Below are 27066 nucleotides of genomic sequence, written 5' to 3'. Positions count from 1 at the left end.
ATTGAAGCCAGACAGGTGAATGTGGATCCAGGGCTGACGTGTAAACCAGATATCACTGCGATAGAAACGGTGAGAGCTCTGTCAGCGCGACACCCCACTCGAACCAGGAGTGGGGACATACACCGTGTAATGGTTTTATGAAGAGAAATCATGTTTGACAAATTTGCTGGAGTTCTTTGAGGATGTAACGAGCAGGGTGGATAAGGGGGAACCAGTGGATGTGGTGTATTTGGATTTCCAGAAGGCATTTGATAAGGTGCCACATAAAAGGTTACTGTACAAGATAAAAGTTCACGCGGTTGGGGGTAATATATTAGCATGGATAGAGGATTGGTTAACGAATAGAAAACAGAGAGTCGGGATAAATGGGTCATTTTCCGGTTGCCAAACAGTAACTAGTGGGGTGCCGCAGGGATCAGTGCTGGGGCCTCAACTATTTACTATCTATATTAATGACTTGGATGAAGTAACCGAGTGTAATGGAGCCAAGTTTGCTGATGATACGAAGATGGGTGGGAAAGCAAATTGTGAAGAGGACACAAATAATCTGCAAAGGGATATAGACAGACTCAGTGATTGGACAAAAATTTGGCAGATGGAGTATAATGTGGGAAAATGTGAGGTTATCCACTTTGGCAGAAATAATAGAAAAGCAAATTATAATTTAAATGGAGAAGAATTGCAAAGTGCTGCAGTACAGAGGGACCTGGGGGTCCTTGTGTACAAAGTTAGTATGCAGGTACAGCAAGTGATCAGGAAGGGAGTATAAAAGCAGAGAAATCCTGCTACAACTGTAGTATATTGGTGAGGCCACATCTCAGGGTCAAATATGACACCAAGGTTGCGAACAGTCTGGTTCAGGCTCAGACAAGAGTTGGGAGAGGGATGGAGTCGTTGATTAGGGAACGGAGTTTGTGGCAGGGACCGAAAACAATGGCTTCGGTCTGCCCAATACTTAATTGGAGGAGATTTCTGCTCATCCAGGACTGGATGTCGGGCAAGCAGTCTGACAAATGAGAGACGGTGAAAGGTTGGAGAGCGGTGTGGTGAGTAATGCTCCCCTGAATTGTTTTTGGGACGCGCGGCCCATCCAAAGCTTCGCACATGTGCGGAACCCCCACCATGAGAAGCTGATCACGGACTGCGTGGCTTCACGGTGATTCGTGGGAACAGTGCCGGAGAGGTGGAGCTGGGGTCGACAGTGTTTATGTGGAAAGTGACGCAGTGTTTCTGGATGATGTCGCCAAGGGGCAGCATATAGATGAGAAATCGGAGGGACCCCAAGGACAGATCCTGGGGGGACACCAGGGATAACGATGTGGGACGGGAAGAGAAGCCGTTGCAGGTGATTCTCAGGCTATGATTCGATGGATGAGGATGGAAGCAGGCGAGTGCAGTCCCACCCAGCCGGACGATGGTGGAGAGGAGGAGGGAGTGGTCTATACAGAGGGACCAATATCCCTGCAGCAGAGTTTGAACTAACATGCCAGGGAGATGGGAAAAATAGGGGGATTTGGAAGGAGATGGAGCTTCAGTTGGATCGGGGATAAATAAAAACTAGACAATGAATGGAAATAAAGAAGCATGACATGACAGACAGAAATGGCCATCCAAGGGAAGCAGAACTAAACAACGAGAGTGTGGGGACGTGCGCCATCGCTTAAAATAGAAAGTGGTGTCATCACACCACTGTGGCCCGAGCTGGAGAATGATCGGCAAGAGCTGTAAAACTGTGAGGAGGGAACAAAGGGAGGAGTCGAGATATCAAAACACAATCATCGTGACTCACTAATTAAAGGTTCAGTGGGCAGCACTCTCACCTCGGAGTCAGCTCACAGGTTCAACTCTCACTCCCCAAGGCCAACACTCCAGCAGTACTGAGGGAGTACCACACTGTCGGAGGGGCAGTACCGAGGGAGTACCGCACTGTCGGAGGGGCAGTACTGAGGGAGTACCGCACTGTCGGAGGGGCAGTATTGAGGGAGTATCGCCCTGTCGGAAGGGCAGTACTGAGGGAGTACCGCGCTGTCGGAGGGGCAGTACTGAGAGAGTACCGCACTGTCGGAGGGGCAGTACTGAGGGAGTACCGCACTGTCGGAGGGGCAGTACTGAGAGAGTACCGCACTGTCGGAGGGGCAGTACTGAGGGAGTACCGCACTGTCGGAGGGGCAGTACTGAGGGAGTACCTCACTGTCGGAGGGGCAGTACTGAGGGAGTACCGCACTGTCGGAGGGGCAGTACTGAGGGAGTACCGCACTGTCGGAGGGGCAGTACTGAGGGAGTGCTGCACTGTCGGAGGGGCAGTACTGAGGGAGTGTCGCCTCTGACGGAGGGGCAGTACTGAGGGAGTGTCGCCTCTGACGGAGGGGCAGTACTGAGGGAGTGCCCGGGTCAAGGGTTATGGCGGCTTGCGAATGCCCTGAATCCGCCACAACGCCGCTCGCTCGTCTCCCGCCTCAGGCTTTGGGCCGCAGAGGCGTTAGAGACGGATAAAAAAGAACTGAGCATCAGGAGAAAAAAAATCACACAAGGGCTTTCTTTGGGTGGTCCCAAATTTTAGCTTTGGTTACCAGATGTTGGCACAGGGCCAAGATGTTGGCACAGGGCCCAGATGATCCATCTTGAAATCCCATCTACCATTTCCAAGTGTTTGGACATTTTGCTTCTGTGTTGCCAGAGTCCGATTTACCATTCAGAAACTGCACGGCCTGTAATATGGAGGGAGTAAGGGAGCGTTACACAGTGTAATGTAAAAGACTGGGGCTCCGGTACAACACTGCAAGCTCTCACAAACATTAATGTGACAATAACCAGATCATTGATTTTAGTGATGTTGAGGGATAAATATTGGTGCCAGGACTACCCTGCTCTTCTCCGAAACAGCGCCTTGAGATCTTTTACATCCACCTTGTTGCACTCATAATAAATGGTCAGACTGAGTACTGTGTACAATGAGCAAGTGTGACCTTAGCTCCTTTATTAAGACTCCAGAGTGCAGGTACCTTGTGGGTGGCCTGCTTATATACTGTGCTCCCAAGGAATGCTGGGATCCCTTGGGACTCCAACAGGTAGGCCCTCTGGTGGTCAGGTGTGATGGAGGCTACAAAGCGTTAAATACATAACATCACTCCCCCGTGAAGTCAACAGTACACTTATTTACAAGGTGAGACGGTCTGGGGCTTCGCGCTCCCTTGTCGATCGTCTCGGTACAAATGCGGGTGTGGGTAAGTTGGTCAGTTCTTCACTGGGCTGTTGGGTAGCTGGCCTTGCCGGGTTGCTGGGGATGATGAGTTTGGTTTCGTGGTCAACTGTGATGTCAGTTGCCACTTGTGTGTGTGTTGGAGGGTTAAAGGTGGTGGGGTCCTCTTCAGTTTGTTCGTAGCTGTTGGTGAACCGCAACATGATTTGGTCCAAGTATTTTCTGTGCGTTTGTCCATTGGTCAGTTTGACCTGAAACACCCTCCTCCCCTCTTCGGCTGTGACTGTCCCAGCGAGCCATTTGGGACCATGTCCATAATTGAGCACAAACACAGGATCATTGATTTCAATATCGCGTGACAAATTTGCGCGGTCATGGTACACACTTTGTTGATGCCGCTTGCCCTCCACGTGATCATGGAGATCAGGATGGACAAGAGAGCCTTGTTTTTAGCACCCTTTTCATGAGCAGCTCGGCTGAGGGAATCCCAGTGAGAGTGGGGTCTGGTGCAGTAGCTGAGCAGTACTCGGGACAACCGGGTCTGCAGGGAGCCTCCGACACGAGTTTCAAGCTTTGCTTGATGGTCTGAACTGCCCGTTCTGCCTGGCCGTTGGATGTGGGCTTGAACGAGGCAGATGTGACATGTTTGATCCTGTTGCAGGTCATGAATTCCTTGAATTCAGCACTGGTGAAGCACGGCCCATTGTCGCTGACTAGGACATCAGGCAGGCCGTGCGTGGAAAACATAGCTTGTAGACTTTCAATGGTGGCCATGGATGTGCTTTCAGACATTATTGCACATTCAATCCATTTTGAGTAAGCGTCCACGACAACCAAAAACATTTTGCCTCGGAATGGGCCTGCATAGTCTACATGGATCCTCAACCACGGTTTGGATGGCAAGGACCACAAACTTAGCGGTGCCTCTCTGGGTGCATTGCTCAACTGAGAGCAAGTGCTGCAATGGTGCACACATGACTCTAAATCTGAGTCGATGACAGGCCACCACATGTGGGATCTGGCTGTGGCTTTCATCATCACGATGCCTGGGTGGGTGTTGTGCAATTCACAAATAAATGTGTCTCTGCCTTTCTTGGGCAAGACTACGCAATTGTCCCACAAAACACAGTCCGCCTGCAGGGACAGCTCGTCTTTGCGTCTGTGGAACGGCTTAATCGCTTCCTGCATCTCCACTGGGACGCTGGACCAGCTCCCATGGAGGACACAGTTTTTCTTACCAAGGACACTAATCGTTTACATGGATTATACAGGACAAGCAGTTTGTTAGAACACAGTAAGTTTCTGGCTTTCTTAAAGGCAGCCTCTTGCGAATTCCCCCATACCCAGTCGTCTCCCTTGCGCAGTAGTGCTTGTAGGGGTTCTAGCAGGGTGCTTAACCCAGGTAGGAAATTACCAAAATAGTTAAGGAGCCCCAGGAACAACTGCAGCTCCGTCACGTTCTGTGGTCGCGGCGCGTTCTTGATGGCCTCCATCTTGGTGTCGGTGGGTCTGATGCGATTCTCCTTCCTAAGAATTTGACGTCCTGTGCCAGGAAAACACACTTTGAGCGTTTCAACCTCAGCTCCACGAGATCCAACCGACTAAGAACCTCTTCCAGGTTCTTCAAGCGCTCCATGGTGTCCCGACCTGTAACCAATATGTCATCCTGGAAGACCACTGCATAAGGAACCAACTTTAGCAGGCTCTCCATGATCCGCTGGAAGATTGCTGCAGCCGACCAAATCTCAAATGGGCACTAGTTATAGATAAACAGACCTTTGTGCGTGTTGATGCAGGTGAGGCCTTTCGAAGACTCCTCCAGCTCCTGCGTCATTTAGGCCGAGGTCAGGTCTAGCTTGGTGAACATCTTTCCTCCAGCCAGGGTCGCGAATAGGTCGTCTGCCTTGGGTAGCGGGTACTGGTCCTGCAGCGAAAAAGTTAATCGTTATTTTCTAGTCCCCGAAAATTCTAACTGTACCGTCCTCCTTGAGTACCGGGACAATCTCGGACTGGCCCAGTCGTTGAATTCCACCGCGCGATAACGCCTTCACATTGCAGTCTGTCCAGCTCAATTTCCACTTTTTCACGCATCATATACGGTACCGCCCGAGCCTTGTGGTGGATGGGTCACATACTAGGAACCAAATGGATCTGCACTTTCGCCCCCGAAAAGCTTCTAATGCCTGGCTCAAATAATGAAGGGAACTTGCTTAGAACCTGGGTCCATGTGGTGTCGTCGACGGATGAAAGCACTCGGATGTCGTCCCAGTTCCAGTGGATTTTTCCCAGCCAGCTTCTGCCAAACAACGATCCACAGCGGGAGTTCGTGTACTGCTCCATCATAGGAGACTTTGACTTCTGCACTGCCAATTACAGGGATTAGTTCCTTGGTGTAAATCCTTAGTTTAGTGTGAATGGGTCTGAGCTTGGGCCTGTGTGCCTTCTTTCCCCACAGCCTGTCAAAGGCCATTTTACTCATTATGGACTGACTTGCCCCCGTGTCCAGCTCCATAGTCACTGGAATACCGTTCAGTTCAACTTTCAACATTATTGGTGGGCATTTCGTCATGAAAGTGTGTACCCCGTACACCTCTGCCTCCTCCGTACGAGTTTCCAATTCCGTCTGATCCAATGTGGACCGATCTTCCTCTGCAACGTGGTGGTTTGCAGGGTTTGCAGCTCGCCTGCACATTCGTTGGAGGTGTCCCATTGCACGCTTAAAGCTGCATTGATGGGGCTGATGATCACCCCCGCAGCACCAACAAGGTGTTAACTGTTTCACGTTAACAGATGATGGCGGACTCTGGGTCAATTGAGGTTGGGCCACGGCGTGTACGTTCTATCCTGTACATTTCTGCTCAAAACCGACGTTACTTTATGCACAGTACTGGCCAAAATTTCTTTGCTCTGTGAAATCTGCTTGGTGTTGTCGCTGGTGGATATAAATGCCTGTGCTATCGTTTGGCAGCATTCTTGTCCTCTTCCAGCGGTTGGCCCCGAAGTATTGGTCGAGTCTCTCTACAAAGGTCTCCCAATCGTCCCCTCTGAGAACTTCTCCAGGATGCTACTGTTCTTTGCATTTTCGCACCATTGTTCATTACCTCGTCGCCAATTGTTACACACAATACTCAGTCTGACCATTTATTATGAGTGTGATGAGCAAATATGACCTTAGCTCCTTTATTATATTTCCAGAGTGCAGGTACCTTGTGGGTGGCCTACTTATATACTGTGCTCCCAACGGATGCTGGGACGCCAACAAGTAGGCCCTCTGGTGTTCAGGTGTCATGCAGGCTACAAGGGGTTAAATATATAACACACCTGAACAGGCAGAAGGGGCCTTGGTTTAACATCTTATTAAAAGACCGATAAGTGGAGCAGTCTCATGAAATCGATGCGTGGAGCAGAGGGATTCTGAGCTGTACCGGTTACTGAAAGACAATGAGCACTGGGCTCGGCATCAACCTGCACATGTCGGGGCAGTTCCATAGTTTGTGGCTGCAACATGTGGGCCGTGGAACAGAACCAATTTGAGGCTGGCTTTATTTTGGTGACGGAAGGGATCGCTGGATATGTGGGGCAACAGCGCGCTCCGCTGGCCAACAGCACAGCGCAATCTCCGCGCACTCTGCCTCACTGCATTCCCCACCTCACGGCGCAGGGCTCGGTTCTCACTGCACACAGGGCTGGCAAGCGGAGACCGCAACTCCGGCCTGACATCCAGCGGGACCCTCCCGTCCGGTGAGAGGCGCGGGTGTGTGTGTGTGTGTGGGGGGGGGGGGGGGGCGGGGGTGTGTGTGTGTGGGGAGGTGGGGGTGTGTGTGGGGAGGTGGGGCTGTGTGTGGGGAGGTGGGGCTGTGTGTGGGGAGGTGGGGCTGTGTGTGGGGAGGTGGGGCTGTGTGTGGGGAGGTGGGGCTGTGTGTGGGGAGGTGGGGGTGTGTGTGGGGAGGTGGGGGTGTGTGTGGGGAGGTGGGGGTGTGTGTGGGGAGGTGGGGGTGTGTGTGTGGGGAGGTGGGGGTGTGTGTGGGGAAGTGGGGGTGTGTGTGGGGAAGTGGGGGTGTGTGTGGGGAAGTGGGGGTGTTTGTGCGTGTGTGGGGAGGTGGTGTGGTGTGTGGGTGTGGGGGGGGGGGTGTGTGGGTGTGGGGGGGGGGTTTGTGTGTGGGGGGGGAGTGTGTGTGTGGGGAGGTGGGGGTGTGTGGTGGTGGGGGTGTGTGTGCGTGGGGTGGGGGTGTGCGTGGGGTGGGGGTGTGCGTGGGGTGGGGGTGTGCGTGGGGTGGGGGTGTGCGTGGGGTGGGGGTGTGCGTGGGGTGGGGGTGTGCGTGGGGTGGGGGTGTGCGTGGGGTGGGGGTGTGCGTGGGGTGGGGGTGTGCGTGGGGTGGGGGTGTGCGTGGGGTGGGGGTGTGCGTGGGGTGGGGGTGTGCGTGGGGTGGGGGTGTGCGTGGGGTGGGGGTGTGCGTGGGGTGGGGGTGTGCGTGGGGTGGGGGTGTGCGTGGGGTGGGGGTGTGCGTGGGGTGGGGGTGTGCGTGGGGTGGGGGTGTGCGTGGGGTGGGGGTGTGCGTGGGGTGGGGGTGTGCGTGGGGTGGGGGTGTGCGTGGGGTGGGGGTGTGCGTGGGGTGGGGGTGTGCGTGGGGTGGGGGTGTGCGTGGGGTGGGGGTGTGCGTGGGGTGGGGGTGTGCGTGGGGTGGGGGTGTGCGTGGGGTGGGGGTGTGCGTGGGGTGGGGGTGTGCGTGGAGTGTGTGTGGGGGGTGTGTGTGGGGGGTGTGTGTGGTGGGTGTGTGTGGGGTGTGTGTGGGGTGTGTGTGGGGTGTGTGTGGGGTGGGGGTGTGTGTGGGGTGGGGGTGTGTGTGGGGTGGGGGTGTGTGTGGGGTGGGGGTGTGTGTGGGGTGGGGGTGTGTGTGGGGTGGGGGTGTGTGTGGGGTGGGGGTGTGTGTGGGGTGGGGGTGTGTGTGGGGTGGGGGTGTGTGTGGGGTGGGGGTGTGTGTGGGGTGGGGGGTGTGTGTGGGGTGGGGGGTGTGTGTGGGGTGGGGGGTGTGTGTGGGGTGGGGGGTGTGTGTGGGGTGGGGGGTGTGTGTGGGGTGGGGGTGTGTTTGGGGTGGGGGTGTGTTTGGGGTGGGGGTGTGTTTGGGGTGGGGGTGTGTTTGGGGTGGGGGTGTGTTTGGGGTGGGGGTGTGTTTGGGGTGGGGGTGTGTTTGGGGTGGGGGTGTGTTTGGGGTGGGGGTGTGTTTGGGGTGGGGGTGTGTTTGGGGTGGGGGTGTGTTTGGGGTGGGGGTGTGTTTGGGGTGGGGGTGTGTTTGGGGTGGGGGTGTGTTTGGGGTGGGGGTGTGTTTGGGGTGGGGGTGTGTTTGGGGTGGGGGTGTGTTTGGGGTGGGGGTGTGTTTGGGGTGGGGGTGTGTTTGGGGTGGGGGTGTGTTTGGGGTGGGGGTGTGTTTGGGGTGGGGGTGTGTTTGGGGTGGGGGTGTGTTTGGGGTGGGGGTGTGTTTGGGGTGGGGGTGTGTTTGGGGTGGGGGTGTGTTTGGGGTGGGGGTGTGTTTGGGGTGGGGGTGTGTTTGGGGTGGGGGTGTGTTTGGGGTGGGGGTGTGTTTGGGGTGGGGGTGTGTTTGGGGTGGGGGTGTGTTTGGGGTGGAGGTGTGTTTGGGGTGGGGTGTGTGTGTGTGGGTGGGGTGTGTGTGTGGGGGGGAGGTGTGGGTGTGTGGGGGGGGGGGTGTGGGGTGTGTGTGGGGTGTGTGTGTGGGGGGGGGAGGTGTGGGTGTGTGGGGGGGGTGTGGGGTGTGTGTGTGTGTGGGGGGGGTGTGGTGTGTGTGTGTGTGTGGGGGGTGGGTGTGTGTATGTGGGAGCGGGGGTAGGGGTGTGTGTGTGTGGGGAGGTGGGGCTGTGTGTGTGTGTGTGTGTGTGTGTGTGTGTGGGGGTATGCGTGTGTGGGGTGTTGGTGTGGGGGGGGGGTGTGTGTATGTGGGGGGGGGTTAGGGGTGTGTGTGTGTGGGGAGGTGGGTGTGTGTGTGTGTGTGGGGAGGGGTGTGTGTGTGGGGGGGGGTGTTGGTGTGTGGGGGGTGTGTGTGTGTGTGTGTGTGTGTGTGTGTGTGTGTGCGTGCGTGTGTGGGGGGGGGGTGGGGTGTGTGTGTGGGGGGGGGGGGGTGTGTGTGTGTATGTGTGGGGAGGTGGGTGTGTGTGTGTGAGGGTGTGCGTGTGCCTGTGTGGGGTGTGTGTGTGGGGGGGCTGTACTGGATTGACCCCCTCACTGCCTCCGAGCCTGTGAATCCCTCCACTGCTCCCCAAGGGAAGTGGAGAAAGGCACAAAACACTTTCCCTTTCTTTATATTTAGTTTATATGACCAACATGATCCTGACCAACGTTCCCACTAAGCTGCGCGGCCGGGCAGTAATCGGGAAGGTCCCGCCCAGGCTGCTCACCGGCTTTTACTGTAAATACTGTGCATGCGCAGAAATCTAAAGGGACATTAAAGGAAACAAGCCACAAAGAACAAAGCGCAGCTTACAGTGAACAGTGATCGGGAGTCTAATGATATTTAGTGTGCAAATAACTCAATACAACTGGTGCACAACACAACTGGTGTACAAATATCATTTTGAATGTGTTTGGACCTGGGTATTAAAATTGCCCAGTGATGTCGTGACTTTTTCTGCAGTGCTGTTTGTGTGTGTGGACTGTTTTAGTCCCAATGCATCTCACAGTAGACAATTACTGAACACTGGTCATTGCCGTAATTATCAAAAACACTCCCCCTCCCCAACTCAAAACCATCGCCAGTTGGTACTTTCCATTGAGGCAGTGATAAAAGAATTGTGAATGGACAGCTCCAATTTAGCCAACCAATTGTGGGAAGCCCTCAGAGACCATGCTCCACCATACCAGAGTCCAATTCCAACCTCCCGACCTACCGCCCACCAGTTTGCAAAGCCAAATCCCATTGTGCCTGGTGTTTAGGGGGATTCATATCCCGCAATTTCATTTTCCATGGAAACTGCAAACAAGCAGGAAACCTCTCCTCCAAGTTGGAGCAGGGCACCACTAATCATTGCAGTGAGATTGCCTGCCTGATCCGAGATGGTTAAAAATCTCTGCGGGGCGCTCATTTCCTGCGCACAAACCTTACTTCCTGTTGTCACAATTTTTGTTAATATTTTCTGTCAACATTTACAGTGAATTACTACACCAACATTTCTCATTCAATTTTGCTGTCAACTGTCACAATGTAATTGCAGACCCTGGCCACTAGGTGGCATGGTGGAATGGGTTTCAAGTCTATTTCCTAATTCATAGAAACATAGAAAATAGGAGCAGTAGTAGGCCATTCAGCCCCTCGAGCCTGCACCGCCATTCAATATGATCATGGCTGATCCTCTATCTCGACACCATATTCCCGCTCTCTTCCCATACCCCTTGATACCCTTTGTGTCTCGAAATCTATCTATCGCCCTCTTAATATATTCAGTGACTTGGCCTCAACAATCTTCTGTGGTAGAGAATTCCACAGATTCACCACCCTCGGAGTGAAAACATTTCTCATCTCGGTCCTAAATTTCCTACCCCATATCCTGAAACTGTGATCCCTTGTTCTAGACTTCCCAGCCCCGGGAAACATCCTCCCCGCATCCAGTCTGTCCAACCCAGTCAGAATTTTATACGTTTCAATGAGATCCCCTCATTCTTCTAAACTCTAGTGAATACAGGCCTAGTCGACCCAATCTTTCCTCATAGGACAGTCCTGCCATCCCAGGAATCAGTCTGGTGAACCTTTGCTGCACTCCCTCTACGGCAAGTCTATCCTTCCTTAGGTAAGGAGACCAAAACTGCACACAATACTCCAGGTGCGGTCTCATCAAGGCCCTGTATAACTGGTGTAAGACATCCTTGCTCCTGTACTCAAATCCTCTTGCAATGAAGGCCAACATACCATTTGCCTTCCTAACTGCTTGCTGCACCTGCATGTTTGCTTTCAATGACTGGTGTACAAGGACACCCAGGTCCCTCTGTACATCAACACTTCCCAAGCCATCACCATTTAAATAATACTTTGTCCTTATGTTTTTCCTACCAAAGTGGATAACTTCACATTTATCCACGTTATACTGCATCTGCCATGTGTTTGCCCACTCACTCAACCGATCTAAATCGCCTTGCAGCGTCTTTGCATCCTCCTCACAACTCACAATCCCACCTAGTTTTGTGTCATCAGCAAACTTGGAAATATTACATTTGGTTCCCTCATCCCCAATCACCTCTCTCAGCGAAGAATGTATCACGAGCAGATAGCCAGCCTCCTGCAGCGGCAATGGTACCACAGGCTGGACAAGGACAAGAGCCTGGGGCTACTGGTCCAAGTATCTTCCACTGTGACGGAGTGGTACGGTGGTGTAATGGTTATGTTACTGGACTAGTATTCCACAGATCCCACTTTTGTAGTTTAAGAATGTGAATTCAGTTTTTAAAATCTGCTCTCAGTAAAAGTGACAACGCTATCAGATGGTCATAAAAACACAACTGGTTCACGGATATCCTTCAGGGAAGGAATCCCGCTGTCCTTATCCCGTCCGGCCTACACGTGACTCCAGTCCCAGTCTGTCATGGCCTAGCTAGATACTCAGTTGTATTATACTTAGGGATGCCGGCCTTGCCAGAATCGGCCACATCCCGAGAACGAATGAAAGATGCTCATCTTCAGAGGCCTGTTGGAGGGAGGCTGGGGGCCTGAGTTACTGAGCCCAGCGGAACAAAACACGGGGTACTTGGCAACAGAAGCTCGAACGCACTGGAAGCAGGCTGACTGCCCAAACTATGGGAGCACGAGTGGTCCATCATCTGGGCTGGTCAAGTGTGGATCCTGCTCTGCGATGAGAACACTTCACAAACTGCAGACCAGGAACACACATCCAGAGCACCTTGTAATGAAACCAAACTTGTATTTTTAATGCAAATTTTGTTACAAGAAAAGTTTGCTATCGTCTTACCGCTGTGCTAAATTAGAAACCATTACAGTTTTCTTGGTGCACTTACAAAAGACACAAGTTAATGAAATTTTTGTTTAACGAACAGTATCAATGCAGAATGGTTCTCCTGAGGGGAGTCAGCTTTTTTTAAAAAAAAAATCAAGAATGATTACAGCACACGCTTAAAGATTCTGCAAACAGTCGAACTCTTCCTTTAAAAAAAGACTCCAAAAATTGATCACATTCCTATTGAATTGGAAACCAGCCAAGTGGTTAAAGTAGGGAGGGGCCCAATATCACCAGTATAATTTAAACCCGAGGAGCTTCCACATTTCGGCAGAGGATCCCTGACTAACGAGTGTGACTGCGTAAATTCGCCAGGGTGGGCCAGAAGCCTATTTTAGACACCAAGGTTTAAGTTTTGGAGGGGGGAAAATTTAGTGACAGTAGCGGTGGTGGGTCAGCGGTCAGTTTCCAGGCAATCGGAAGGCCCAGAGACCGAGCCAAGTGCTCCAAGGCCCATGACTGGACATGGCTGCTTTGAAGGGACGAACAAAATGAGAACTAAACTCTCCTGCTATCGGTTTAGAGCTCTCTCCTTCCCTCAAAAGCCAACAAGCATCAAACAGGCAGCGTTTGAGTGAACTGGTTGACCGAGCAACTCGGCAACATATCAGTTTGGATAGTTGCTGGCCTTGGGATTGAGCCGCTGCAGCCAGACACAGCGGCTCTTTAAAAGCAGCTTAGACGGCCTGATGCACCTTCTCATCATAAAATACGGAGCGAGCAAGGAGTTGACAGTCCCAAACTCGGAACCCCAACTTCACTGGGTTAGGCAATCAAAACAGCTCATCAGAAAATGATGAAGGTACAGTTGCTCCTACCCGCTACCCACACCCAGAGGAAAACCCCGCTATCATCTGAAAAGCCATGGGTGCGTACAGGTGTACAGGCGTACAGCACTTGTGCAAGAGCAGAGACACGAGTGATAGTCTGTCCAATAAACACGACCACAACAACCCGACTCTCTGGGTGATCTTTCCGAGTGCCCGCTGTACCAGTCTCGCCACAGCCTACACCAGTGGCTCTTAGCTCCCTGCTGCCCCTTCTGCTCCACAACCCAAAGGCAAGCGTTTTCCAACAGCAGCCTCCTGGGGATGCATCATGAGCACATGCTTCACATGGGGTTGATACAGGGCCTGACCATGTCTGCTCTCGCGACATTCATGTGTACGATTCTTCCGATGCTGGCAGCTGCTGGACATCGGTCACATTGGAGAGGACCGATTCTCGGGTCGGGAGGGACTCACATATTCAACAGCCGCAACAAACCCAACGCTGAGGTCAGAGGTCAGCAACCTATTAGAAATGCACCACTGGCTCGAGAGTGGAAGTGCAAAGGGTTCAGCCTGGGTTAATACTTGGGCTCATGTGATTTTTGTCCAAATAAAAATAAAGAAGAACTGTAAACGGAAGGGGAGCATGTCTGAAAACAGACTCCTGTAAACGGAGGTTACAGCACTGTGTGTGAAGAGGGCAGGAAACAGACCAGAGTGTGCAGTGGGCTGCAGTCCCACTGTCTGATCAATCGTACCACGAGTGGCCGGGCTCGTGAGAATGACAGGCTCAAAGTGCCGGTGGGTAGCCTGGGACCCTGCACTAACGGCCAAACTCCAGGAATGCTGTTATCCGAAGGCAGGGAGTGGAGGATGAGCTGGAGGACATAGCCTTAAGCTAATCCAAGGTGGGGGGGGGGGTGCGTCAAACCGACACTTGTGCAGAGGAAAGACGCAGGCTATCTCGGGCAGCGCGCTCTCCTGGATTACTTTCCATCGTGTAAGATTGCAGAGGAATTTTCAACTTTTTTTGCCCTAATTGGGTTTTTAGCCTCTCCCGGGAGATCACATGGTTTGTGAGGAGCGTGTGATCGCCAGGCACATGGCGTCACAACTGTGCCAGGAAATTTAAATGGACCAGTCGGTCTTTGCAGTCCGACATCTTCATGTGTTGCGGAAGTGTAACCCTCAACAAGTTTGACTACGGTTAATTTTCCATCAAATAGCCAGAAAATGAAGGGGAAACAGGCGAGATATAATGGTGAACCTGCTCTTTACCAACTGACCTCCTGCAGCTTTCCAAATCTCGGCTTCATTACTGAAATGGGAATAATTTTACAGGGATAGGTGGGAGTGAACTCTGCAGAAGAGAGTCTACAAAACCCTGCACAGATATCCCAGTCCACATCACAGGAGCTGGAAATAAATGTACAAACAGGAAGGGGGAGAAATATTTCGCTATTTCAATCACCCTCCTTCACCGACATCACCCCATAGAGATTTGTCCCGAGACAGCATCAGAACTACCCCACCCCGCCCCCACCCCCAGACCCCCTCCCCGCTCCGGCCCTGCTCCCAGACCCCCCGCTCTGGCCCAAGAACCCCCCCGCACCGCCCCCACCCGCAGACCCCCCCGCTCCGGCCCCGTCCCCAGACCCCCTGCTCCGCCCCCAGACCCCCCCGCTCTGGCCCCAGACCCCCCTGCTCCGCCACCACCCCCAGACCCCCCGCTCCGCCCCCACCCCCACCCCAGACCCCCCCCGCTCCGGCCCAGCCCCCAGACCCCCTGCTCCGGCCCCAGACCCCCCCCCGCTCCGCTCCCAGACCCCCCCCGTTCCGCCCCCAGCCCCCCCGCTCCGGCCCCAGACCCACCCCCCCCCTCCGGCCCAGCCCCCAGACTCCCTGCTCCGCCCCCAGACCCTCCCCCTCCGCCCCCAGACCCCCCCCGCTCCGCCCCCAGACCCCCTGCTCTGGCCCCGCCCCCAGTCCCCCCGCTCCGGCCCCACCCCCAGACTCCCCTGCTCCGCACCCCCCCCCCAGATTCACCCACCAGCAGAGCTTCCCAATTCAAAAGGACCTGGGGATCAAAAAGATGAAACGGGTTCACTCATGTCGAAATGAAGGTGCAGGAATGAAGCTGGGACTCGGACCACGTGCCGTGTAACACAGACTTGTTTTTTTTTATCGTATTATTTGAGAAAAACCCAGAATGAAACAAGTTTGTTTTTACATTTTCTTTTCTCAAAATGCTTTACACAATTTCTCAGTTTGACCCTCTTGGTTTTAAACAATTGGGGGCAGAATTAGAAACAATGTGGTAGGTGGCATGTCGGGAGCCGGGCATCCCGATTTCGGGCGTAGAACCACGGCAGAGCCCGGCAGCGTAGTGGGGACGCACTCAGCCTCGCCAGCGGTGAAGCTTTGAGTCATTCTTTGGAAGGAGCCAAAGATTTGGGATGGGGAGCCAGGGGGGAGGGGGTGTGGGAGGGGGGAGAAGGCAGCGGAGCAGGAAGGAGGACAGGCAAGCGTCCCTGGCCTGCGACACAGTACCGGCTCCCTACGGTGCGAGCGACAATGCAGGGCTGCCAGCTCACCAAGGCCTGGCTGCTCTGCAACGCTTCACAAGTGAAGATTCCACACCATCCACCCCCGACACCTTTACCCCGAGGGAGAGGGGACAGAAGCAGCAGCGCAGTGGGAGGAGCTGGGGGTCACGGTGGGTATCTGGATGACACACACCCCATTCTCTGGGGAAGGGCATTTCACACAGGACAACAGGAAGTAACGCTGCCCGTCCTCAGTGAGCTACTTTAGTCCGAGCGCTCCCCCAGTCGCTACATTTCAGTCCAACAGAGAGGCTGGCTTCTGAGGTGAAAGGGCGGCATTTGCTCGAGGTACCAGACAAACTGACACTGATTGCTGCTGACCCAGGGGGTGAGAGGGGCATGGGAGGGGGGGATTCCGAGATAATCCCATCTCGCAAGCATTTACAATAAATAAATAGGACCTCGTTGCACCTGTGAGACGGGGCGAGCCGTTAGTGCGCCATCTTATCCTTTGATTTGATTCCCTCGGTGTTCTTGGCAACTGGCGCCGCAGGCTGCGTTGGCCCAGGGCGCGGCTTCTGTTCGGCGCGCTGGGAGTTTGGTTGCGGCCGGCGGTCGGGCTGATATGAGTTGGCGGCGTTCTGGGTGCGTCCCTGCGGCTGTGGGGCGGGAGCTTGCTGCGGCGACGGCTGCTGCTGACGAGGGGCGTTTCCTTGGTAACCCTGGGAGGGCCGCTTCGCCCGAGCCTGGACCTGGGCCTGGGCCTGGGCCTGAGCCCGAACCTGGGCCTGGGCCTGGGCCTGGGCCTGGGCCCGAACCTGGGCTTGAGTCAGAGGTTGGGTCGGTGATGCGTCCGAGGTCTCGCTCGACTGTATCTTGCGCGGAGGCATCCTCTCATTGATCCTGTCCAGACCCCTCGCCTGTTCGAAGCTGATCTTCCGCGCAAGGCCGTGCTCTTGGAGACAGACAGAGAGATAAAGCAACATGTAAGGCACGGGGTTGGGACTCTCACTGCCAATACTGCGAGATAAGGGTTTGTCGATAACCCTTCAGCACTAAATTAACGCATCTTACAAGAGAGTCACGTAAGGGCGGTCAGTTCCTTATCACTGTTCACACAGTTAAATGATATTTGCAGCTGTACAGAGACTTGGTCAACCCCTATTGGGAGCAACGGCATTGGGTTCCGGCTCCCGCCCCCTCAGGAAGGAGATATTGGCCTCAGAGGGGAGCAACGCAGATTCACCAGCGTGTTACCGGGGCTGAAAGGATTAAATGATGAGGATAAGTTGCACAGACTGGGCGTGTGTTCCCTTGAGTTTAGAAGATTAAAGGGTGATCGAATTGAGATGTTTAAGACGATTGAAGCACTTGATAGGGTAGATAGAGAGTAACTATTCCCTCTGGGCAGTCTCAGACCCATGCAATGTTCAAGCAGAATGGAAATTTGGGGTTGGTGCAGCCAGGAAAGGAAGCGTCACTCTCACCCAGATTTAAACTAAAGATCCCAGAAGGATAACTCGCTGGTCTGTGGACGAGCGGAACATTCCTTTAACTTTTAGCATGTTGTTCAGGAGCCAGAGGCCAGCACGAACACACATACTCCTCCTCTCAGGCATTGATCACGGGTGGGTGGCGAGCTTCGGCTCCAGAATATGAGGCTGGGATCTGGGCAAGAACATGAGGGTCAACAAGACACAATTATGCACCTTATATACATACCTTGTCCAGGCTTTGTTGCATCAACCATGGCTGTCGAGGTGAATGTCGGCATGAGGGAAGGAATGAGAGAGAGTCAGTAATGTTAGCCACCAATAAACCCTGATTACCCAAGTCACCAGCTCAGTTCGAAGGTCCTGGGAAAGAATGCTCAGCCAAGTACAGTGCACTCGGGTTTGTTGCCCACTAACTCACCAAAGATTTCCAGTCACGAGCCAGACTCTGATCAGCCAAGCTCATCCATTTGATGCAGCATTTGGTGGCTGATCAAAGAGCGTGACCCCGGCTCACTCGAGTTCAAACTCTGGTTTGTTCCGACCTGCGACCCACGTGAACACCTGGGCCCTCCCCCGAGACACTGCGAATGTCACAACCCCCAGCCAACCTCCCAAGGGGTTCACTCGAGGTGCAAAGGCAATGCCCGTGAGCTTCTTGTCTGGGTTCAGTACTCAGCTTCCTTTCTTGATGGGCAGGCGATGGGCCAAACACTGCATTTAGGGTTAGGGTTAGGGTTAGCCCACACCCGACGGCCAGGGAGGCAGCCCACACCCCAAGTGATATAAATCGTGCCGGCTTGGTCTACAAGGCCATTTCCCAGGAGTGTGAAACAAGAGGTGTCAGGAGTACCTGCTCCACAAAGTTAGGACAGCCGGGAATAGCACAAAGATCAAAATATTCCAGTGATTATGCACAAAGTAATGCTGTCGGAAATCAGCATCGCTGCCGCAAACTGCATGTCTGCCCGATTGCAGAATTGGTCTCAATAAACACTTGGGACATCGCTGCTTCTGGCTCCAACCGATTGATTGAATGTTCCAATTTCCCACTAACCCAATGGTGGGAGCTGTAGTGCAATCCCACACCGGCCTGCGAGGCAGAGGAAACCCTTCTTGTTTTGGTCCGTCTGGGGAGGGGGAAATGGCTATGTTGGAGGTCGAGAACTCTTCTTCTGGGGAAAAGGCCCCATTTAGAGGCATTGTGCATAGAAACATAGAAAATAGGTGCAGGAGTAGGCCATTCGGCCCTTCGAGCCTGCACCGCCATTCAATAAGATCATGGCTGATCATTCCCTCAGAACCCCTTTGCTGCTTTCTCTCCATACCTCTTGATCCCTTTAGTCGGAAGGGCCATATCTAACTCCCACTTGAATATATCCAATGAACTGGTATCAACAACTTTCTGCGGTAGAGAATTCCACAGGTTTACAACTCTCTGAATGAAGAAGTTTCTCCTCATCTCAGTCCTAAATGGTTTAGCCCTTATCCTTAGACTGTGACTGGACTTCCCCAACATCGGGAACATTCTTCCTGCCTCTAACTTGTCCAATCCTGTCAGAATTTGATATGCTTCTATGAGATCCCCTCTCATTCTTCTAAATTCCAGTGAATACAAGCCCAGTCGATCCAGTCTTTGTCAGTCCTGCCATCCCAGGAATCTGTCTGGTGAACCTTCGCTGCACTCCCTCAATAGCAAGAATGTACTTCCTCAGATTAGGAGACCAAAACTGAACACAATATTCCAGGTGAGGCCTCACCAAGGCCCTGTACAACTGCAGTAAGACCTCCCTGCTCCTATACTCAAATCCCCTAGCTATGAAGGCCAACATGCCATTTGCCTTCTTCACCGCCTGCTGTACCTGCATGCCAACTTTCAATGACTGATGTACCATGACACCCAGGTCTCGTTGCACCTCCCCTTTTCCTAATCTGTCACCATTCAGATAATATTCTGCCTTCCTGTTTTTGCCACTAAAGTGGATAACCTCACATTTATCCACATTATACTGCATCTACCATGCATTTGCCCACTCACCCTGCAGCCTCTTAGCATCCTCCTCACAGCTCACACTGCCACCCAGCTTAGTGCCAAATGAAAATTTGGAGCTATTACACTCAATTCCTTCATCTAAATCATTGATGTATATTGTAAATAGCTGGGGACCCAGCACTGAGCCCTGCAGCACCCCACTAGTCCCTGCCATTCTGAAAAGGACCCGTTTATCCCGACTCTCTGCTTCCTGTCTGCCAACCAGTTCTCTATCCACGTCAATACATTACCCCCAATACCATGTGCTTTAATTTTGCACACTAATCTCTTGTGTGGGGCCTTGTCAAAAGTCCAAATACACCACATCCACTGGTTCTCCCTTGTCCACTCTACTAGTTACATCCTCAAAAAATTCTAGAAGATTTGTCAAGCATGATTTCCCTTTCATAAATCCATGCTGACTTGGACCGATCCTGTCACTGCTTTCCAAATGCGCTGCTATTTCATCCTTAATAATTGATTCCAACATTTTCCCCACGACTGATGTCAGGCTAACCGGTCTATAATTACCCGTTTTCAAAAAGTGGTGTTACATTAGCTATCCTCCAATCTATAGGAATGGATCCAGAGTGTATAGAATATTGGAAAATGACCACCAATGCATCCACTATTTCTAGGGCCACTTCAAGTACTCTGGGATGCAGAATATCAGGCCCTGGGGATTTATCGGCCTTCAATCCCATCAATTTCCCTAACACAATTTCCTGACGAATAAAGATTTCCTTCAGTTCCTCCTTCTCGCTGGACCCCTCAGTCTCCTAGTATTTCCGGGAGGTTTTTTGTGTCTTCCTTTGTGAAGACAGAACCAAAGTATTTGTTCAATTGGTCTGCACATGAAATGTCACTCTGCTGGCCCTGCTCTCTGAGACGAGATGTTGAGTGTGAACAGGAAGCCATTAGAGCTGCCCCTGAGGAGGAGTACGGAGGGTGGGAGCCAGTGGGTCTCGCTGCAGCTTTGCTAACCTTTCTGCAGAGCTATTTTTCCCCCTGCCAGGGCTCCGACAGGCAGATTGCCGCTTGGGGTCAAGCCTTTTAACATCAGCACGTTCTCATGCTCCTCTCTGTGAAGAGAACAAAGCAAGGAAAGAGTTAACTCCGCGTAGTCGGCAAAGCCCCCCCGACCAAAACAGTCACAGTGCCCCTCGCTAACGGTCACAGTGCCCCTCGCTATCGGTCACAGCGCCCCTCGCTATCGGTCACAGCGCCCCTCCGCCCCTCGCTAACGGTCACAGCGCCCCTCCGCCCCTCGCTAACGGTCACAGCGCCCCTCCGCCCCTCGCTAACGGTCACAGCGCCCCTCGCTATTGGTCACAGCGCCCCTCGCTAACGGTCACAGCGCCCCTCGCTATCGGTCACAGCGCCCCTCCGCCCCTCGCTAACGGTCACAGCGCCCCTCCGCCCCTCGCTACCGGTCACAGCGCCCCTCGCTATTGGTCACAGCGCCCCTCGCTAACGGTCACAGCGCCCCTCGCTAACGGTCACAGCGCCCCTCCGCCCCTCGCTAACGGTCACAGCGCCCCTCCGCCCCTCGCTAACGGTCACAGCGCCCCTCCGCCCCTCGCTAACGGTCACAGCGCCCCTCGCTATTGGTCACAGCGCCCCTCGCTATCGGTCACAGCGCCCCTCCGCCCTCGCTAACGGTCACAGCGCCCCTCCGCCCTCGCTAACGGTCACAGCGCCCCTCCGCCCTCGCTAACGGTCACAGCGCCCCTCCGCCCCTCGCTAACGGTCACAGCGCCCCTCCGCCCCTCGCTAACGGTCACAGCGCCCTTCCGCCCCTCGCTAATGGTCACAGCGCCCCTCGCTATCGGTCACAGCGCCCCTCGCTAACGGTCACAGAGCCCCTCCGCCCCTCGCTAACGGTCACAGCGCCCCTCCGCCCCTCGCTAACGGTCACAGCGCCCCTCGCTATCGGTCACAGCGCCCCTCGCTATCGGTCACAGCGCCCCTCGCTATCGGTCACAGCGCCCCTCCGCCCCTCGCTATCGGTCACAGCGCCCCTCGCTATCGGTCACAGCGCCCCTCGCTATCGGTCACAGCGCCCCTCGCTATCGGTCACAGCGCCCCTCCGCCCCTCGCTAACGGTCACAGCGCCCCTCCGCCCCTCGCTAACGGTCACAGCGCCCCTCGCTATCGGTCACAGCACCCCTCGCTATCGGTCACAGCACCCCTCGCTATCGGTCACAGCGCCCCTCGCTATCGGTCACAGCACCCCTCGCTATCGGTCACAGCACCCCTCGCTAACGGTCACAGCGCCCCTCGCTATCGGTCACAGCACCCCTCGCTATCGGTCACAGCGCCCCTCGCTAACGGTCACAGCGCCCCTTGCTAACGGTCACAGCGCCCCTTGCTATCGGTCACAGCACCCCTCGCTATCGGTCACAGCGTCCCTCGCTATCGGTCACAGCACCCCTCGCTAACGGTCACAGCGCCCCTCGCTATCGGTCACAGCACCCCTCGCTAACGGTCACAGCGCCCCTCGCTATCGGTCACAGCGTCCCTCGCTATCGGTCACAGCGCCCCTCGCCCCTCGCTATCGGTCACAGCGCCCCTCGCTAACGGTCACAGCACCCCTCGCTATCGGTCACAGCGCCCCTCGCTATCGGTCACAGCGCCCCTCGCTATTGGTCACAGCGCCCCTCGCTATCGGTCACAGCGCCCCTCCGCCCCTCGCTATCGGTCACAGCACCCCTCGCTATTGGTCACAGCGCCCCTCCGCCCCTCGCTATCGGTCACAGCGCCCCTCCGCCCCTCGCTATCGGTCACAGCACCCCTCGCTATCGGTCACAGCGCCCCTCGCTATTAGTCACAGCGCCCCTCGCTATCGGTCACAGCGCCCCTCCGCCCCTCGCTATCGGTCACAGCGCCCCTCGCTATTGGTCACAGCGCCCCTCCGCCCCTCGCTATCGGTCACAGCGCCCCTCCGCCCCTCGCTATCGGTCACAGCACCCCTCGCTGTTGGTCACAGCACCCCTCGCTGTTGGTCACAGCACCCCTCGCTATCGGTCACAGCGCCCCTCGCTATTGGTCACAGCGCCCCTCGCTATCGGTCACAGTGCCCCTCGCTAACGGTCACAGCACCCCTCGCTATCGGTCACAGCACCCCTCGCTATTGGTCACAGCGCCCCTCGCTATTGGTCACAGCGCCCCTCGCTAATGGTCACACAGCAAACAGGACGACGCCATTCCATCCGCGGGAGAATATTGAACATCCATTTCCTACCTGAGTACCGCGAAGGCCCTGGCCATCTTGCCGATTGCACGGATCTTGTTCTTGATGACTTCCTTGCGATCGCGCTGAGCAGCTGAGGAGGGGAAGTGCAGAAAGGCATCAACAGGGCACAGAGCACCAACCGCGTCACGCAGCAGCCCCGAGGGTCGCGGCGGCGAGAGATACGCTGGGGCCGCAGCGAGAGGGGCGCCGGCGTGAGATGCCAGGGACAAGACGTAACTCCCAGCGAATGCGCACCCATTTCAACAGATTCATCTGTCAAGATCCTTCTCTCTCTCTCATGGGGTTGGGGGTAATATATTAGCATAGATAAAGGATTGGCTAACTAACAGAAAACAGAGAGTCGGGATAAATGGGGCATTTTTCCGGTTGGCAAACTAGTGGGGTGTCGCAGGGATCGGTGCTGGGGCCTCAACTATTTACAATTTATATTTATGACTTGGATGAAGGGACCGAGTGTAATGTAGCCAAGTTTGCTGATAGAAACATAGAAAATAGGTGCAGGAGTAGGCCATTCGACCCTTTGAGCCTGCACCACCATTCAATAAGATCATGGCTGATCATTCCCTCAGTACCCCTTTCCTGCTTTCTCTCCATACCCCTTGATCCCTTTAGCCATAAGAGCCACATCTAACTCCCTTTTGAATATATCCAACAAACTGGCCTCAACAACTTTCTGTGGTAGAGAATTCCACCGGTTCACAATTCTCTGAGTGAAGAGGTTTCTCCTCATCTCGGCCCTAAATGGCTTACCCCTTACCCTAAGACTATGGCCCCTGGTTCTGGACTTCCTCAACATCGGGACATTCTTCCTGCATCTAACCTGTCCAATCCCGTCCTGTTTCTAGGAGATCCCCTCTCATTTTTCTAAATTCCAATGAATATAAGCCTAGTCAATCCAGTCTTTTTTCATATGTCAGTCCTGCCATCCCGGGAATCAGTCTAGTGAACCTTCGCTGCACTCCAGCAATAGCAAGAATGTCCTTCCTCAGATTAGGAGACCAAAACTGCACACAATATTCCAGGTGAGGTCTCACCAAGGCCCTGTACAATTGCAGTAAGACCTCCCTGCTCCTAGACTCAAATCCTCTTGCTATGAAGGCCAACATGCCATTTGCCTCTTCACCGCCTGCTGTACCTGCATGCCAAGTTTCAAAGACTGATGTACCATGACACCCAGGTCTTGTTGCACCTCCCCTTTTCCTAATCTGTCACCATTCAGATAATATTCTGCCTTCCCGATTTTACCACCAAAGTGGATAACCTCCCATTTATCTACATTATACTGCATGTGCCATGCATTTGCCCACTTACCTAACCTGTCCAACTCACCCTGCAGCCTCTTAGCCCCCTCACAGCTCACATTGCCACCCAGCTTAGTGTCATCTGCAAACTTGGAGGTATTACATTCAATTCCTTAGTCCAAATCATTAACGTATATTGTAAATAGCTGGGGTCCCAGAACTGAACCTTGCGGTACCCCACTAGTCACTGCCTGCCATTCTGTAAAGGACCCATTTATTCCGACTCTCTGCTTCCTGTCTGCCAACCAGTTCTCTATCCATGTCAATACATTACCCCCAATACCATGTGCTTTAATTTTGCACACTAATCTCTTGTGTGGAACCTTGTCAAAAGCCTTTTGAAAGTCCAAATACACCACATCCACTGGTTCTCCCTTGTCCACTCTACTAGTTACATCCTCAAAAAGTTCCAGAAGATTTGTCAAGCATGATTTCCCCTTCATAAATCCATGCTGACTTGGACCGATCCTGTCACTGCTTTCCAAATGCGCTATTACATATTTAATAATTGATTCCAGCATTTTCCCCACTACCTAACAGGCTAACTGGTCTATAATTCCCTGTTTTCTCTCTCCCTCCTTTTTTTAAAAAAAAAAGTAGAGTTACATTAGCTACCCTCCAATCCATAGGAACTGATCCAGAGTCTGTAGAATGTTGGAAAATGACCACCAATGCATCCACTATTTCTAGGGCCACTTCCTTAAGTACTCTGGGATGCAGACTATCAGGCCCCGGGGATTTATCGGCCTTCAATCCCATCAACTTCCCTAACACAATTCCTGACTAATAAGGATTTCCTTCAGTTCCTCCTTCTCGCTAGACTGTCGGTCCCCTAGTATTTCCAGAAGGTTATTTGTGTCTTCCTGAGTGAAGACAGAACCAAAGTATTTGTTCAATTGGTCTGCCATTTCTATGTTCCCCATTATAAATTCACCTGATTCTGACTGCAAGGGACCTATATTTGTTTTCACTAATCATTTTCTCTTCATATATCTATAGAAGCCTTTGCAGTCAGTTTTTATGTTCCCTGCAAGCTTACTCTCATACTCTATTTCCCCCTTCCTAATTAAACCCTTTGTTCTTCTCTGCTGAATTCTAAATTTCTCCCAGTCCTCAGGCTTGCTGTTTTTTCTGACCAATTTATTGGCCTCTTCTTTGGATTTAACACTATCCCTAATTTCCCTGGTTAGCCACGGTTGAGCCACCTTCCCCGTTTTATTTTTATGCCAGACAGGGATGTACAATTGTTGAATTTCATCCATGTAATCTTTAAATGTCTGCCATTGCCGATCCACCATTAACCCTTTAAGTATCATTTGCCAGTCTATCCTAGCCAATTCACGTCTCATACCATCGAAGTTACTTTTTTTAAGTTCAGGACCCTAGTCTCCATCTTAATGAAGAATTCTACCATATTATGGTCACTCTTCCCCAAGGGGTCTCGCACAACAAGATTGCTAATTAGTCCTCTCTCATTACACATCACCCAGTCGAGGATGGCCAGCTCTCTAGTTAGTTCCTCGACATATTGGTCGAGAAAACCATCCCTAATACACTCCAGGAAATCCTCCTCCACCGTATTGCTACCAGTTTGGTTAGCCCAATCTATATGTAGATTAAAGTCACCCATGATAACTGCTGTACCTTTATTGCACGCATCCCTAATTTCCTGTTTGATGCCATCCCCAACCTCACTACTACTGTTGGTGGGGATGCAGAAATGATATTTCCACTCATAGAGAAAACTAAAACTAGGGGACATAGTCTCAGAATAAGGGGCTGCCCATTTAACACTGAGATGATGTGGAATTTCTTCTGAGGGTTGTAAATCTGTGGAATTCTCTGCCCCAGAGAGTTGTGGGGGCTGGGTCATTGAATATATTTAAAGCGGAGATAGACAGATTTTTGAGCGATAAGGGATTACGGGGTTATGGGGAGTGGACAGGGAAGTGGAGCTGAGTCCATGATCAGATCAGCCATGATCGTATTATATGGCAGAGCAGGCTTGAGGGGCCGAATGGCCGACTTCTGCTCCTATTTCTTATGTTCTTGTGTTTCTCACACTGTGCAAATGAAGAATACAGTGGCTGCAAGCTACCCATACGCAATTTCCTGAAAATTCAATCACCAAAATAAAGTAACTGTTTGTGGCAGCTTGCTGTGCGTAAATCAGCTGCCGCGTTTCCTGCCTCACATCAGGGACTACACGGCAAAACAACATCAGTGGCTGGACAGCACTTTCGGATGTCCCGAGGTCAGGAGAGGCGCTGTGGAAATGCAAGTTTGTTTTTCACTCACTGCTGTCCGTCTGTAACCATCCAACAGGTGACGAGAAAGCTCTGTAAAGACCGACCCACCTCCGGCTATTCCAGCAGCTGACCAGTGAGCGGTAATGCTGGCAGCCTCCCACTGTCCCGCAATGTGCACACGTCCAAAGCTGCTGGAATATCCCACAAGTGCCGCACACCAATACTGGGTGTTATGTTCAACACACACTTACCGTCATCGTCATCCATCAGTTCGTCATCGGAGCAGATGTTGAGGATGCTGACCAACATATCTGTAACTGAGAGATCGGACACAATTCAGTCCAGCAATGTCGTCACACGGTGTACGCCACTCGCCTGCCACATGGCCATGCCCCCACACGCACGCCCCCACACCTCCGCCCCATGGACACGCCCCCCTCCAGTCCCACCACACCCCCCACACACCTACCCCCGCCCCAAAGCCACCCCAACACGCTTGCCCCACGTCCCTGCCCCCCATGTCCGCCCCACGGTGCCCCATGTTCTCCTGCATTAAACCGAACCAATTTAAAACCTGACACCTCACTTGCCTTTTTCGCCAACAAACGGCAGAGACCAGGAGAAGACATCCATGAAGTTCGGGAGCCAGTAGGGGTGCGGGGAGCAGTTAAATTGCCTAATATTCATTACATTATTTTCATATTTCAATACCGCAGCTGTGGAACGAAGGTTGAAAGAGCCCATCAATAACTGAGCACAGATCGAACACTGCATCCAAAGCTCATCATCTATTATGGCAATGAGGTCACATGGCCACCTCCTAAGGTCGTTGCGTTACTATGGTAGTACGATGATGAATGAAGCAAGTTTTCTTTTTTAAAAAACAAAGTTGCTCACCTTTGTTATTATAGACATCGAGATAATTTGGTGCGGAGAATATTGTTATTAGTGAAGGGAATCCTGTTGCCTGGTTTTTCCTGTACATTCGGTATCTGTCAACATGGAGATCAAAGGTCAGAGCCAACACCCTCACCTCAAATAATTGCAAACACTCCACAGTCAATGGCACATAGACCTAGGCAGAGGAGTGGAGGGTTGCTCCTGGACTGGGGCGAGGGGGGGAATGGATTGTTCCTGTACTGGGGCAAGGGGGAGGGGGAGGGGGGGGGGGGGGGGGGGAATGGATTGCTCCTGTACTGGGGAAAGGA

At 53.1% G+C, this 27066-nt stretch overlaps 1 protein-coding gene across 2 annotated transcripts; it reads right to left on the bottom strand.

Moving 5' to 3' along the window:
• Positions 1-15016: 15016 nt before the first annotated feature.
• Positions 15017-26845, bottom strand: LOC139235140 (serine/threonine-protein phosphatase 2B catalytic subunit gamma isoform-like). Of its 2 annotated transcripts, XM_070866358.1 has the most exons (7): positions 26756-26845; positions 26449-26574; positions 26110-26175; positions 22297-22378; positions 20037-20134; positions 17250-17279; positions 15017-16482 (listed from the first exon to the last, which is right to left on the bottom strand). In XM_070866358.1, the coding sequence occupies exons 1-7, from the start codon at positions 26841-26843 to the stop codon at positions 16019-16021; spliced, it is 954 nt and encodes a 317-aa protein (XP_070722459.1). In that variant the 5' UTR covers positions 26844-26845; the 3' UTR covers positions 15017-16018. The 2 variants fall into 2 exon arrangements, with proteins under 2 accessions (XP_070722459.1, XP_070722460.1); XM_070866359.1 differs by lacking the exon at positions 17250-17279.
• Between the last annotated feature and the right edge of the window lie 221 nt (positions 26846-27066).

The sequence above is a fragment of the Pristiophorus japonicus genome, chromosome 22, assembly GCF_044704955.1.
Source record: "Pristiophorus japonicus isolate sPriJap1 chromosome 22, sPriJap1.hap1, whole genome shotgun sequence".
Classification (NCBI taxonomy): domain Eukaryota; kingdom Metazoa; phylum Chordata; class Chondrichthyes; family Pristiophoridae; genus Pristiophorus; species Pristiophorus japonicus.
Note: the sequence above shows the minus strand (reverse complement) of the source record. Positions and strands in the feature narration are given on the sequence as shown.